Source organism: Odontesthes bonariensis, chromosome 22, assembly GCF_027942865.1.
Source record: "Odontesthes bonariensis isolate fOdoBon6 chromosome 22, fOdoBon6.hap1, whole genome shotgun sequence".
NCBI lineage: Eukaryota > Metazoa > Chordata > Actinopteri > Atheriniformes > Atherinopsidae > Odontesthes > Odontesthes bonariensis.
Window position 1 is genome coordinate 11,804,383 of NC_134527.1, and position 15,008 is coordinate 11,819,390.

Genomic DNA, 15,008 nt, shown 5'->3' on the forward strand with positions numbered 1-15,008 from the left:
CGACAAACACGTGCAAGATGTACTTTAAGCAGTACAAGATACAGAGCTGTGCAAAAGTCTTAAAGTCATCTCTCATTTCTTTCAATTTTGCCTCAAAGTAAGAAGCAAGACTCATTTTAACATCCTTTCACAAGAAAGGGTTTACATATTTTTTATCAACCCACTTAACACTAACCCACGAATCATCAAACCATTAAAAAAGACACCCAGGTGAAGGCATAAACGACCATTAAGAGACAACTTAAAAAAGAAACGTGTTTTTCCTGACAATATATGAAATAATTAGGTGCGGCTCGAGACTTTTGCATGGTACTATGCAGCGGTGGGTTTCATGATGTCACCTGGAAGTATAGATGAAAAAACATAAACACTATACTAATACATATTGTTTTATTTGTTTAAGAAAACACTTGATACTCTCAGTTGATTTCAAGTAAACAGGGTGAAAATATCATTGTCTGGTAAGTGTCTGTATCATGATCCTCCTCTTCAGTTTCTCCACATCATCTCTCACCCTGTAACAGAAAACATACAGTATGTGTCATGATTTTGACATCTAGATTTTAAATTGCATATTAACACATTTTGCTGCTGTTTGATGTTTTATACTTCAGAGGTTTGAGTGCCCAACCACAGAATGAGTTCATTAAGTGTCATTTCAGTATTTCTTTGAAACTGAAAAAAATGGTTAGATTATTCTTAGACTTACAAGTTTTCAGACCAATAAATAAACCTTCCTGATCCAGTGGAGCTGAACTCAGTTCCAGCTGGTTGAGTCAGAATATGAACAGTTGGGAATGCTTTCGAACCAGCGAAAAAACTCTAAATGCAAACAAGAGAAATATCTCTGTTGATGCATTGTAAAGACAAACACTGAGCCAGCTGTCGTCTCACCTGATCAGATATCAACATACACTTCTTCTGCAGTTGTCACAGGTGGCCCCGTGTTTCTTTTTGACCTCTTCGAAACAAAAGTCTGAAAGACAGACAAAAAAGGCACCTGCCATTGGTGACTGATGACGCTTGAAATATACACATAGGTGTGGCTTTGAGCTCATCATGGTGGGAAAGAGGTACCTGAGACTGAGTAGCGGGCTCCTTCACCTTTCCACTTGGGACACACTCACCTGAATACAGAAAGATGCAGAGAAAGGGGAGTTTCTGTTTTTTATTTTTTATTGCTCACGTGTCATCTCGTGTCAAAAAATTGCAACTGAAAATGGGATTCATGTGCAAAACTCCAGATTTCATACTAAAGGAACATTGTTCAAAAGGAAAAAGCTCAATAAGATTAAAGAAAATTATTTAAATGACAAATACTGAATACATAAGCTATGTAAAAAACAAAATATAAAGATATACATCCCCATAAACGTAAAAATCATCAATCATGACAACATGATATAGCCTAAAACATATCGATCAAAACAATTTAGTTTCATAAGATGAACTACAGCTGATACTAACAGTTTAAGAGAATACAAAGTATCATTTTATGTCCTCACCATTGTGCTGGTTGATGATGACAGTATCAGTGTTCATTCCATGTTTTCTGACCAATGTTTTAAACCGGTTCAGCACAGGAGGATCCACATCCTTAGTTCGACCTGAGAAGAAGTTGGTAATATCTCTTCTTAGATATGAACAGTAGTTTTTTCCATCAATTCTGGAGTGACCCAGAAAGGATTAGACATAAACAGAAAATATTGAAATTTGTCTCATGTCCAATCAGTGTGGTTTGTCGATAAAGTTGCATTATCCAGGTGACTTTCTTGTTCTACTTTCTATTTAAATGGTTTTGATTCTTAAGGTTTTTTTGGTTTTCCATTCCTTTGTTTTAATTCTTAATGTTTTTCTGTCATTGCTGCATAAAAAGAGATTATTTCATCATAGAGCTGAAATAATTAAAATAGTATACCTCACCTCAAGTTCATTTGAGGCTCCTGAGCATTAATGATAATAATTTACTAGCTTAATACGGACCACTAAAACCTGTTTCAGATACCTTTAAAAGTATTTTCACACAGAAAGAAGAACCACAGATTTAGTCTAATATAATTTACATTACAGTCAACAAAGGACCAAAACTCTAGTTTGAACATGACTGAAGGCCTGGTCTCTTATGTTGATACAGTCGTTTGACTTTTGTTTTAAGACAATTATCTGATCCTTTCATTTTATCTCCTGATTTCTTTGCTATTTTTCTTTCTACTGGTCAGTTACAGCACCTCAAACTCAAACGTAAGGCCAAAATGGTCATAGCGTCAGAGGTGTCAAAATTATTCACATTCATTACCCAAGTAGAAGTATAGATACCAGAGTTTAAAAATACTTCTGTAGAAGTTGAAGTATCAACAGTATGCCACAATTTTAACGTCATCAGCACTAGACTGCGAGATAAGACAATATATTATGTTGGCCATTGTCGTATATTTATTACAAACACAGTCAGGCCCAAGAAAAAGGAGCTTAAACTAACTCTCATAGTTGATGAATTAAAAATGCAATGGATTTATTTAGGAGCTCACTCACTATAAAGCTTGACTGTGGTTGTTTTATTTCCGGAAGGTTTCTCTGTGCTCAACTGCAATATCATAGCATAGTCATCATGGTTGGTATGAACCACGAAGGAATCAACATCGGCTCCAAACCCTGCAGAGAGGAATTCTATCTTAAGGTAAGAGAAACATTTTTGTAAATGACATGATGTAAGACATGGAAAGGACGTGAAAACAACATACTCGCAACGTGGTGGAAAAATCGTCCTGGAAAGTTTGTCAAACTATAATCTGTGGAGGTCGCCCTACAGGAGCCATTCCTGCAAGCAAACCCACCAAAACACACAAACACATCAGTGCTTTTATTTGGTTTAACAGAATTTGAAATGTGTGTCCAGCAACAAACATGCAAGTCTGACCCAAAGGTGAAAGCTGTCATTGTGAAGTTTTGCTCAGAGGGGACATTCTTCAGCTCCAGTGCGACAAGGATGGGGTTTCCACTCTTGCGCTGCATGTAGTGGGGGCAGGTAGAGACCACCGCCACCTCATACCACCTCCCCATAAACTGCAGGGAACACACACATATTTAGTGCACACCAGAACATCTGCATGTGGGCTGATGTAAAACCAAGACAGCAACAATCTACGGAGATTTGGGAGAAACCCCTACTATACATTTCTTACAACAACAAAAAACATAGTGTTTGCACAGAGGAGTTGCAAAAATGAGATTATAGGTACAGAAATACTTTATTTTATTATTTTAAAGAAGGAAAAAAATTACAGTTATTAGGTTATTTTACATTTCCAACAACAGAAAATTTTAAACCAGGAACACTTGTAATACCTGTATCTCAGCAACTCACCTGCTCCAAGTCAAAGTTCTCCTGTATGAGTTTAAGACTTGTTTCCATCACAGGGGCTGCCTTGGTGGTCCAGGCCAACACCAGGACCAGCAGAGGCACCAGACAGACCGCTCTGGGCATCCTTAGGGATCCTCTGTCTCTGAGAGGTTGGGGCTTCTGCCTACTACCACCAGTCCCAAATTTCTGGGTTAAAGTGACACCCTTTGTCTGTGTTGGTTTTGTGAATTCCCACCCACAACATACTCAACCGAGAGAGCAAAGTTCTGAGGATCTCTATCTTTTCCTTTGTGTCTGTCCAGAGGAGCGTGTTTGTTGTTTTAAGTAATCAGACATAAATCGGTGGACTTCAGAATTTGAAGCTAAAACATGCAACTGATCAATACACGTTTTTACAGCTGTTTCGTGAGGGAAAAGCAGGATTGCTCTCTCCCATAGAGTCTTCCAGTACACCCAAACATGATCACATTACGTTTGTATTAGGCTTCATATTAGGTTGCATAACTTTGAAATCAGCAATCACTGATTCCCACTTGTGCTCATGCTGGAATCTGGGTCGGATAAGCACAAAAAACTTTTATACCACTTCAAGTATGCAAAACAAACACATATGTTACAGCTATAGACTGTAAACATAAATACATTTCCAGTCTGGAGGTTTATTGAACTGTCAACACAGCACAACAAATTATTTTTGGATTTTAGATATTTAGATTGAATACAGTAGTATGGGAACTGGAGGTAACACAATTTTCTTTACTTCAGTAAACAGTACCTCAGTGTAGAAAAATTAAGCACTGAAGTACCTTCATAAAATTTTAGTTTCAAGAGAACAAACGTGATCCCACAATTTTCAGAAAATGTCTCTTCCCTTTTATTGTGTAGAAACCGGGGAATTTTCATCCCATTTACATCTCAAAGAAGTGTTGAATCCCATCCTTAAAATGTACATAAACATGTGGACAAAAAGCCTGAAGGTCAAATTAGTTTATTAACCATATCAACAAAGAGGAAAGATGGAAAAAAAAAAATGAACTTCATGTAAAAATTCCATCAGCAATATTTGCTACTTATGATCTTTGTAGTTTTTTTGGGTAACTTCAGAATAAATGCTGAGAGCCGAAGCAGCACATCAGCATTTACGAGGGCTCCTTCTTCACAACCAAAGCAGGAAACCTACAAGGAGAAAAAGAGATCCATTTACACTGGAGATTATTTGGGAAGAGGTCATTCACACTTGTTCACACATATTTACAATGAACTCCTCAAATTTTCATGTTTTAAAAAAAAAAAAAAGGAAAATCGGTTCACCTAAGGTCCAGATCCTGAGGGTGGGCAATTACCTGTTGACAAGAAAACGTACAAATAAGAACTGGCAAGCTTCAGTATGATTCAGTTCTCCACATTATCTGTGTGAGCAAACTGTATGCATACTATACGCTCCGTATTTTCAAATGTGTTTTCTCTCCCTTTTTCACCTGCTGGAGGTGGAGTCACAATGGACTCGCTGGGGAAACCACGGGACAGAGCAAAGGTTTTAAACTTCTGCAGGATGTCATTCCGGACTCTCTGAGAGCGACCTGCAGACAGAACACTGATGAACTACACTGTCTCTGCAGCGGACCCAAAAACGAGGAGCTTGTGGGTTTAGATGCAGATTTAAACACTTCATGCAGCTTGTCCGTTTGCGTGTCTCACCATAAAGTGCCACCTGGGTGTACTCTCTGTTAAAAACCTTGTGCTTGAGAACCAGAGCATAGTCAGTGTAGTTTGTGTCCACCACTGATATGTCCTTCACCATGTTGTCGCCTGAAGAAAATAAGACAATAGAGACGTGAATCACAATCACCTCTTGGATTTGATTCAAATTATTACTACAAATACTACAATTATTACAAACGATTAGGCATAATTATCAAAAAACTAAATATCAATTAAACTGAGTCTATATTTGATAGAATTAATTGAGCTTAACCATACTAAACTGGATAAACCCTATTATACATATACACACACACATACATATATATATATATCTATATATATATAGATATATATATATATCTATATATATATATATATATATATATCTATATATATATAGATATATATATATGTATATATATATACATATATATATGCGTAAAAAAAAGACCTTGTGTTATATATGTTTCTTTATGTGCTCACTGTGGTTTTTTGCTCATAAACCCGTCAAACCTGAATTCAAAACTAAACCGTTGCCACCAGCAGCAGTCAAATGTTTGTATTGGGTTGGAAGAAGTCTCAAAATCGATCAATCACCATTCTGCTTTTGTCCCGATCAAGCCATCAAAGACTTACGTGTGCTAAAGTAGGTGAACTGTCCAGGTACGTTGGTCTTGTCATACTGGTACATTTTAATCAGACAGCCTGCAGGTCTGAAGCACACAGAGAAAACGATGCAATCAGTGTGTACTCTCTCCAAAACCTGTCCGTTCATCTTTCTCCTCATCTCTTGCTAGGACAGTTAGCTCTGCGGTTATTCATTTACTCAAACATGCACTTCACTGTATGTGCCTGTTTGTTTCACAGTGTGAGTGCCACCCTATCACACGCAGACTTACGAGGCTTCCCACATGGTGAGGTTGACGTTGCCGTTGGGCAGGGGTGTAATGATGCCCACTGAGGCCCTCAGTTTGTCTCTGTAGCGTGCGAAAGCTGGATGGTCATAGGCCAGGCCCACACGGTACCATTTTCCCGCAAACTAAACACACACACGCACACAAAACACACATATTGTTAATATATTTTTCATTGCCTGATTTATAGAACATTTAATTTCAAATATATGTAGCAAACACTTTTTGGTGGTGTTTGAGTTGAATATGTCAACAAACCTTGACCAATATTTCACCCGGCTTTATCCACCGTTCAGATTTCTGATCCACAACATAAGTAATCAAGTGTGTATTGGGTTAAAATATGTCTACATTCAACTGTAGTGTCTCAACTCGCACTCTGTCGGGCACAGGCCACCTGATTTCTCAGAACCCAAGGCCCTGGACAATATAAACATTGAAAAAAACAAGGGGGTCTGTATTGGACAGAGTAAACAGGTTTTATGGGATAGTTTTAGTTTATTTCAGGAAGCAAGGTGGTGTCTGTGGCACTGACTCAAAATAAACTACGGGACCAAAGACATTTATCATCTTGATATGACACAACCCCCAGTGTACCAAGCAGTAAATACTGTTGCTAACCACAAAATTCACTTTTAAATGGCATCCATACATAGTTGATTTAAATATGCTTGAACATATTCCTAAAATAAACCAATAGCTCCACCCATGCTTCTTAGGAACTCCTTTTAGCATAATTCTGTTTGTAGACTTTGTAGACAATAACAATCATTGAAAAATCTCTGAAAATTGGCTGTTAAGTGACCTTCTGACAGATGCGAGACAATCTCATCATGGTGGCCTGTCAATCAGCCACAGTAAACAAAGGGTCTTTCTTTTAAAGAGGTTTCTTATGTCATATCTGCCACAGGAAATGCCACTCCAACCACCCTCAAACTCATATGTGTGATGGAACCAGGAAAATAGTGATTTATCTAATAGTCTGATTAATTGATCGGTTTGCTTTGGCTCACTAATGGAGAAGCTGTTCCAAAACTTTGCAAAGCACAGTTTGTCCCCCACTGATGATAAACAATAAGTAAAGAAAACATTCATACGATCCCTTTTACCTTCTGCAGGCTGAAATCTCTCTGTGGCTTCACATCAGCATGTATCATCATCACGCACATCATCACCATGGCAACAGAGGTCCTCATAGCTGCGGAGAAACAAAGCGGCGAAGTTAACGTGCTGAAAGGTTGAGACAGGACTTCTGACCTGTGCCTAAAGTGAACTGTATGAATTCAGGAGACAGAGTGGCAAAACCTGTGGTAATATTTGCTTTTACTGCTGATCCACCCACTTGGTTGTCAGCCAATCATGGTGAAGGATTTGCAAACAGAGATCAAGTGTTGGAGATGTGTGGTTTCTAAAATGCTTGGACTTCTTAGAAATACCGTAAATCATGCTTGTGGTTTACTCGGATCAGTTGACATTCAAGAGCTGTCATCACAAGTCAAGACTCTCATGATTTCACATCAGGAGGCATAAACCGCAGGGGATCAGTAACTTCTGCAACTAGGCTCTGATCTCTAAGTTTTATCTTTGAACAGACTAACAAAGACCTCTAACTAAACAGTGACAAACAGGATCTTCTTAAAAAAAGAAAAATTGTGATCACTCCTGCCTTAAACCAAAGTTTGTACATAAAAGGACAAGTTTGCCCAACTACAGTGCTATTCAGAATTATCACTTGGCTGTCACATGTTTTTTTTAAAAAAAAAGCTGAGTCTCATAGATTCATTATGACACCCCTTTAAAAAAAAAAATCCCACTTCATTTTTCAGTGAAGTTAGTGTGTTTCTTGTAAATTATGAGTCATTTTCCCAAACTGAAAGTGGGCCCGATCAATTAAAGCCAAACTATGTACATATAAATAAAATAGAGCTGAGACTTGATTGGATGCTGAACTGTGTAAATGTTAAATGTAGGGTAAGGGTATGGGTGGTTAATATACAGGGAGAACACACAATTCATATTTGGTGATTAAAAACACACAAACTCAGATTCCTGTACAATTTTGAATAGGTTTTTGGATACACTTAAACCTTTTGGTCAACAAATATCATGGATCCAGCAGCCATTTTCTTGGACTCTTAATAGTAAATAAATACAAGATGCTACTCTTTGAAGAGCCTACATGAAATACACTGGATGCAGTAGAAAGAAGACTTTAGAGAAGGTGATTTAATTGAGATGATTTTGTTACAGAAAGGAAGGAGGGCCAGTGCGATCCAAAGAAAACAGGCCAAATCCAATGCATGCTTCAACAATAAAATGCAGGCTGTAAGGGTCCATCGTCTCAATGATAGTGTGGAAACTATTCAAACTATTTAATCTGCATGATCAGAAAAAGTTTTGACACAACAACAGTCGAAGTGAACAATTTAAATAGATTTATTATCAATGATTTTCCATCTGAAGCACAGCTTTTATTTCATTTTCTTCGAACAAACTGCACAGACAACAAGCCTTTAGTGGGCAAGAGGACATCAGTGTATGTGTCTCACACACAGAGCACACCTCACAGACCTCGTCTACACACTTTACACAGGCCGAGAGCTGCGGTAAGACAAAAAAATAAAAAATTAAATTCTATGACAACATGCAAAAAGCAAGGTGAGACGTGTTAAAGAAAATCAGGGATGAAGAACACAGATGTGCTATGAATCGCCATTTTTCCATCAGGTTTAAATGTAACTTTGAAACATTGTGCCATCAGAAGTTACTCACAATTTTGTCTGGACTCAGAAACTGCGGTTAACGTGACTGATTTCATTAGAAATCTTTGAAAAATTGGAAACTTGGAAACTGATAAATCAGATTTTAAACAAACCCAAAACTGTAACTTATATCTTGTAAGATCACATTTGTCTTATTCAAATTTATATTAGTTGTAGTTCCTGATAAAATGATGGCATGGAGACTTGTAGATCTCTTTTTTACTGTCAATGTTTATTAACTCGGAAATGGCAAACAGGCAGACATCTACAGTATATCACCATCAACAACCTTGTTTTTTTCTTTTCCCTGCCTAAGAAGGCAGAACCCTGGCTGGTTTCTAGTGCATTTCAACATAAGAGGGGGGAAGAAACAGCCAGTCGATTGTCATCCATTCGCACATGAATCCCCTTTTATACCAAAACCGCAAAGCTATGATTTTACACAAAATAAACAAAAAGCAAACATATAGCAGTGACACAATCATAATTAACAGTTCTTCAAAAGTAATAATTTAAACTCATTTTAAAAAATAAAAATGGAAACATCTTCTTCAGAGTGCTCCGCTATGGGGCTGTTTAGTCACCCGCCCCCTGGTGGTAAGAGTTGACAAATGCAACTCTTAGTCAGAAGCATCATAACAGCCGAACTGTTTACTGTAGCTGACACAGAAATTACACTTTACAACACAACACCATCATCAGTCATTTGTTCCTTTGTCACACATTCATGAGAACATTTCACACTCATCATTAAAGAATAAATACAAGTTAGGGGGCAGAAGAAGCAGGAACAAATTCTGTCCTGCCGAACGGCTTTGTTGGTCTTTTTTCCCTAAAATGGGGAAATGATGGGTGAGAACGTCAGAATAAATGCTGAGAGCCGAAGCAGCACATCAGAATTTACGAGGGCTCCTTCTTCACAACCAAAGCAGTAAACTTACAAGGAAAAAAAGAGATCCATTTACACTGGAGTGTTCTGATGTTGATGATCTGTTGAACTCTTACACATCAAGTCTCTTAAATGTCGACGAGATCATCTGCAGTCTGAGTTCATCAACATGCTGCCTTGATGAGTTGCCCACTAGATTCCTAAAGTCTGTGCTGAGCAGTTTGTTACCACAACTCGCTCATCTAGTCAACATCTCACTCCAGACTGGAACATTTCCAAAGGCCTTAAAAACCGGTGTCATTAAGCCCCTTCTAAAGAAGAGCAATCGTGATGCCACAGTCCTGAACAACTACCGGCCCATATCAAACCTGCCATTCTTAGGCAAAGTCCCAGAAAAAGTTGTATACCAACAGCTTAGTGACTTTCTCCTGTCTAACAATGCTTTTGATACTTTCCAATCAGGCTTTAGACCCCACCACAGCACTGAGACAGCTCTGATCAAGGTGACAAATGACATCCGCCTGAACACAGATGCAAGTAGAGTCACAGTCTTAGTTCTGGTGGACCTGAGTGCTGCCTTTGACACAGTTGACCATACGATCTTATTACAGAGGTTAGAAGACTGGGTGGGAATCTCTGGTCGTGCTTTAAACTGATTCAAGTCCTATCTGGAGGACAGGAAATATTTTGTTGAAATTGGTAACTGTGTCTCAGACCAAATGGCTATGACCTGTGGGGTTCCCCAGGGGTCAATCCTGGGACCCGTGCTGTTCAATCTGTACATGCTTCCATTAGGCCAGCTAATACGCAGCTATAATGTGTCCTACCACAACTATGCAGATGACACTCAGATCTACGTGTCACTGACGGCAGGAGAACACGGGCCTGTAGATACATTGTGTCGCTGCATCGAACAGATCAGTGTGTGGATGCAAAACAATTTCCTCCAGCTAAACTCAGACAAAACTGAAATCATTGTCTGTGGCCCACAGAAACAAAGAGAAAGTGTTATCAGTCACCTTGAAACTCTCTCTCTTAAACCTAATAATCAGGTTAGAAATCTCGGGGTAATATTGGACTCAGACCTGAACTGTAACAGCCACATTAAATCAGTAACATCAGCAGCTTTTTACCATCTAAAAAACATTGCCAGAATCAAAGGAATAGTGTCTAAACCAGACTTAGAGAGACTGATCCATGCGTTTGTCTCCAGCAGGTTAGACTGCTGTAACGGCCTGCTCACTGGGCTCTAAACGGGCTGTAAGACAGCTGCAGTACATCCAGAACGCTGCTGCTCGAGTCCTGACCAGAACCAGGAAATACGATCATATTAGTCCAGTGCTCAGGTCTCTGCACTGGCTTCCTGTCGCTCAGAGAATAGACTTTTTTTTTTTTTTGGAAAGAAACTTTTGTTTTTATTCTAAATCTGATGGACACCAGAAGGAGCTTGAATACAATCATTTACTGTATATAGATAAGTGTACAGATAAAATGACAAATGAAATCAAATAGAATTAATAAAAGGCTTCAATCTTATGACAGTTAACTCCACAGATGCCTTCGTGTTGCATGGATATGATGTCTGATATTTCTCTTTGCAAAAAAACATTAAACGACAAAAATAATGGTGTTTTGTGACTCAGAGCATGAAACAGTCATTAAATCTCCTGTCAGCTGCAACTTTCTTTTAAAAACCATCTACAGTTTCCAACAGAAAACTGAATAAAAACACTGAATTAAACTCACTGTTTCATTTAAATGCAAGGCTTATTTATGATTGTACATATGAAAAGTTTAGATCCTTTCCAATGTCTTAATTAATCAAAGACTCACCTTTGATAGAAAAAAATGAGGCAGAAGATGTGCACGTTATTTAAAAAAAAGATTTAATAAAAGTGAGCCCATCTGTCTTTCATCTGTAATCCATCCAGCCGTTTATCTCCTCATTTACATGCTGATTTGTGGCGTTCGCTCTTCACATAGTTGCCAAGCTTACAGACAAATGTTGGAAAAATAGAACTTTACAGTTTCACTGTACAATATGTACACATTAAGGCTTAAATTAAATACATAATTTCTGTATATTTCAGCTGTTGGATGTGGGAGGTCTGGACTTGTTGGCGAGGTTAACCTGAGCACACAGCGTCTCTGGTTGGGGTGAGTCGTTGGTCTCAACAGAGTTCACAGGTCCGCTGTGGACCTGAACCAAGGAGTAAATGGATGTTGGGGAAAGACCTGAAGCATATTCTTCATATGCATTTTTGTCTAGATCAATGTCCTCAGAACGTTTGCTCCTTCTATTTTTGCAGTTTATTCCGATACAGGCTATGCAAAAGATCACAGCAGCAGGAGACATGCTGCTCCAGCCCCAATCCCAATACTGGTTGCTGTGGTTGCTGCACTGGAACTTGGAATGATTTCTGATTTTGTCTCACAATAGTGTTCAATCTTAGTTTTTTGAAGCTCCCAGCTCACTTGGTTGCTATGGTTACATATGATGTGGTGTTCCTGCAGGTAGACGTCGAGAGAGGCAGAATTTGACGTGATCTCCAAGCTTGGGTCTTTCACCAGAAAGCAGTTTTGTTCGTTACATTCAATAGTTGCAGTGATATTTGAGTCCTGTGCTGTGCAGGTCGCAGTGAGGTTACAGGAGGTGGAGAGGTTGGTGATGGGGGTCACTGTCAGCTGAGCTCCAAAGACTGGATCTGAGAAATAATATCAGGTAGGAATGTTTTTTTATTACTTTTATATAAATAAAGATGCCTTGCCTTGCCTTACCTGTTGACAAGAAAACGTACAAATAAGAACTGGCAAACTTCAGGATGATTCAGTTCTCCACATTATCTGTGTGAGCAAACTGTATGCATACTATGCGCTCCGTATTTTCAAATGTGTTTTCTCTCCCTTTTTCACCTGCTGGAGGTGGAGTCACAATGGACTCGCTGGGGAAACCACGGGACAGAGCAAAGGTTTTAAACTTCTGCAGGATGTCATTCCGGACTCTCTGAGAGCGACCTGCAGACAGAACACTGATGAACTACACTGTCTCTGCAGCGGACCCAAAAACGAGGAGCTTGTGGGTTTAGATGCAGATTTAAACACTTCATGCAGCTTGTCCGTTTGCGTGTCTCACCATAAAGTGCCACCTGGGTGTACTCTCTGTTAAAAACCTTGTGCTTGAGAACCAGAGCATAGTCAGTGTAGTTTGTGTCCACCACTGTGATGTCCTTCACCATGTTGTCGCCTGAAGAAAATAAGACAACAGAGACGTGAATCACAATCACAATCACCTCTTGGATTTGATTCAAATTATTACTACAAATACTACAATTATTACAAACGATTAGGCATAATTATCAAAAAACTAAATATCAATTAAACTGAGTCTATATTTGATAGAATTAATTGAGCTTAACCATACTAAACTGGATAAACCCTATTATACACATACACATATATATATGCGTAAAAAAAAGACCTTGTGTTAAATATGTTTCTTTATGTGATCACTGTGGTTATTTGCTCATAAACCCGTCAAACCTGAATTCAAAACTAAACCGTTGGCACCAGCAGCAGTCATATGTTTGTATTGGGTTGGAAGAAGTCTCAAAATCGATAAATCACCATTCTGCTTTTGTCCCGATCAAGCCATCAAAGACTTACGTGTGCTAAAGTAGGTGAACTGTCCAGGTACGTTGGTCTTGTCATACTGGTACATTTCAATCAGACGGCCTGCACGTCTGAAGCACACAGAGAAAACATGCAATCAGAGTGTACTCTCTCCAAAACCTGTCCGTTCATTTTTCAGTTAGTTTTTACAGTTAGCTCTGCGGTTATTCATTTACTCAAACATGCACTTCACTGTATGTGCCTGTTTGTTTCACAGTGTGAGTGCCACCCTATCACACGCAGACTTACGAGGCTTCCCACATAGTGAGGTTGACGTTGCCGTTGGGCAGGGGTGTAATGATGCCCATTGAGGCCCTCAGTTGGTCTCTGTCGCGTGCGAAAGCTGGATGGTCATAGGCCAGGCCCACACGGTACCATTTTCCCGCAAACTAAACACACACACGCACACAAAACACACATATTGTTCATATATATTTTTCATTGCCTGATTAATAGAACATTTAATTTCAAATATATAAAGCAAACACTTTTTGGTGGTGTTTGAGTTGAATATGTCAACAAACCTTGACCAATATTTCACCCGGCTTTATCCACCGTTCAGATTTCTGATCCACAACATAAGTAATCAAGTGTGTATTGGGTTAAAATATGTCTACATTCAACTGTAGTGTCTCAACTCGCACTCTGTCGGGCACAGGCCACCTGATTTCTCAGAACCCAAGGCCCTGGACAATATAAAAATTTACAAAAAACAACGGGGGACTGTATTGGACAGAGTAAACAGGTTTTATGGGATAGTTTTAGTTTATTTCAGGAAGCAAGGTGGTGTCTGTGGCACTGACTCAAAATAAACTACGGGACCAAAGACATTTATCATCTTGATATGACACAACCCCCAGTGTACCAAGCTGTATTGTTGCTAACCACAGTATTCACTTTTAAATGGCATCCATACATAGTTGATTTAAATATGCCTGACAGATTCCTAAAATAAACCAATAGCTCCACCCATGCTTCTTAGGAACTCCTTTTAGCATAATTCTAAGTTTGTAGACTTTGTAGACAATAACAATCATTGAAAAGTCTCTGAAAATTGGCTGTTAAGTGACCTTCTGACAGATGCGAGACAATCTCATCATGGTGGCCTGTCAATCAGCCACAGTAAACAAAGGGTCTTTCTTTTAAAGAGGTTTCTTATGTCATATCTGCCACAGGAAATGCCACTCCAACCACCCTCAAACTCATATGTGTGATGGAACCAGGAAAATAGTGATTTATCTAATAGTCTGATTAATTGATCGGTTTGCTTTGGCTCACTAATGGAGAAGCTGTTCCAAAACTTTGCAAAGCACAGTTTGTCCCCCACTGATGATAAACAATAAGTAAAGAAAACATTCATACGATCCCTTTTACCTTCTGCAGGCTGAAATCTCTCTGTGGCTTCACATCAGCATGTATCATCATCACGCACATCATCACCATGGCAAAAGAGGTCCTCATAGCTGCGGAGAAACAAAGCGGCGAAGTTAACGTGCTGAAAGGTTGAGACAGGACTTCTGACCTGTGCCTAAAGTGAACTGTATGAATTCAGGAGACAGAGTGGCAAAACCTGTGGTAATACGTATTTGCTTTTACTGCTGATCCACCCACTTGGTTGTCAGCCAATCATGGTGAAGGATTTGCAAACAGAGATCAAGTGTTGGAGATGTGTGGTTTCTAAAATGCTTGGACTTCTTAAACATACCGTA

General features: G+C 39.0%; 2 protein-coding genes and 1 long non-coding RNA gene across 3 annotated transcripts; all 3 read right to left on the minus strand.

The window, feature by feature from the left end:
• Nucleotides 1-444: 444 nt before the first annotated feature.
• Nucleotides 445-1,227, minus strand: LOC142372802 (uncharacterized). Its single transcript, XR_012768324.1, has 3 exons — nt 1,078-1,227; nt 895-976; nt 445-515 (listed from the first exon to the last, which is right to left on the minus strand). It is a non-coding gene; the product is annotated as an uncharacterized LOC142372802 (long non-coding RNA).
• Nucleotides 1,228-4,333: 3,106 nt separating this feature from the next.
• LOC142373027 (lipocalin-like) lies at nt 4,334-7,282 on the minus strand. Its single transcript, XM_075456078.1, has 7 exons — nt 7,089-7,282; nt 5,965-6,104; nt 5,702-5,778; nt 5,060-5,170; nt 4,840-4,941; nt 4,673-4,704; nt 4,334-4,537 (listed from the first exon to the last, which is right to left on the minus strand). Exons 1-6 carry the CDS (start codon nt 7,173-7,175, stop codon nt 4,673-4,675), a joined length of 549 nt encoding a protein of 182 aa, XP_075312193.1. The 5' UTR covers nt 7,176-7,282; the 3' UTR covers nt 4,334-4,537.
• Nucleotides 7,283-11,499: 4,217 nt separating this feature from the next.
• Nucleotides 11,500-14,843, minus strand: LOC142373025 (lipocalin-like). Its single transcript, XM_075456077.1, has 6 exons — nt 14,674-14,843; nt 13,549-13,688; nt 13,294-13,370; nt 12,764-12,874; nt 12,544-12,645; nt 11,500-12,335 (listed from the first exon to the last, which is right to left on the minus strand). The coding sequence occupies exons 1-6, from the start codon at nt 14,758-14,760 to the stop codon at nt 11,968-11,970; spliced, it is 885 nt and encodes a 294-aa protein (XP_075312192.1). The 5' UTR covers nt 14,761-14,843; the 3' UTR covers nt 11,500-11,967.
• Nucleotides 14,844-15,008: the final 165 nt, after the last annotated feature.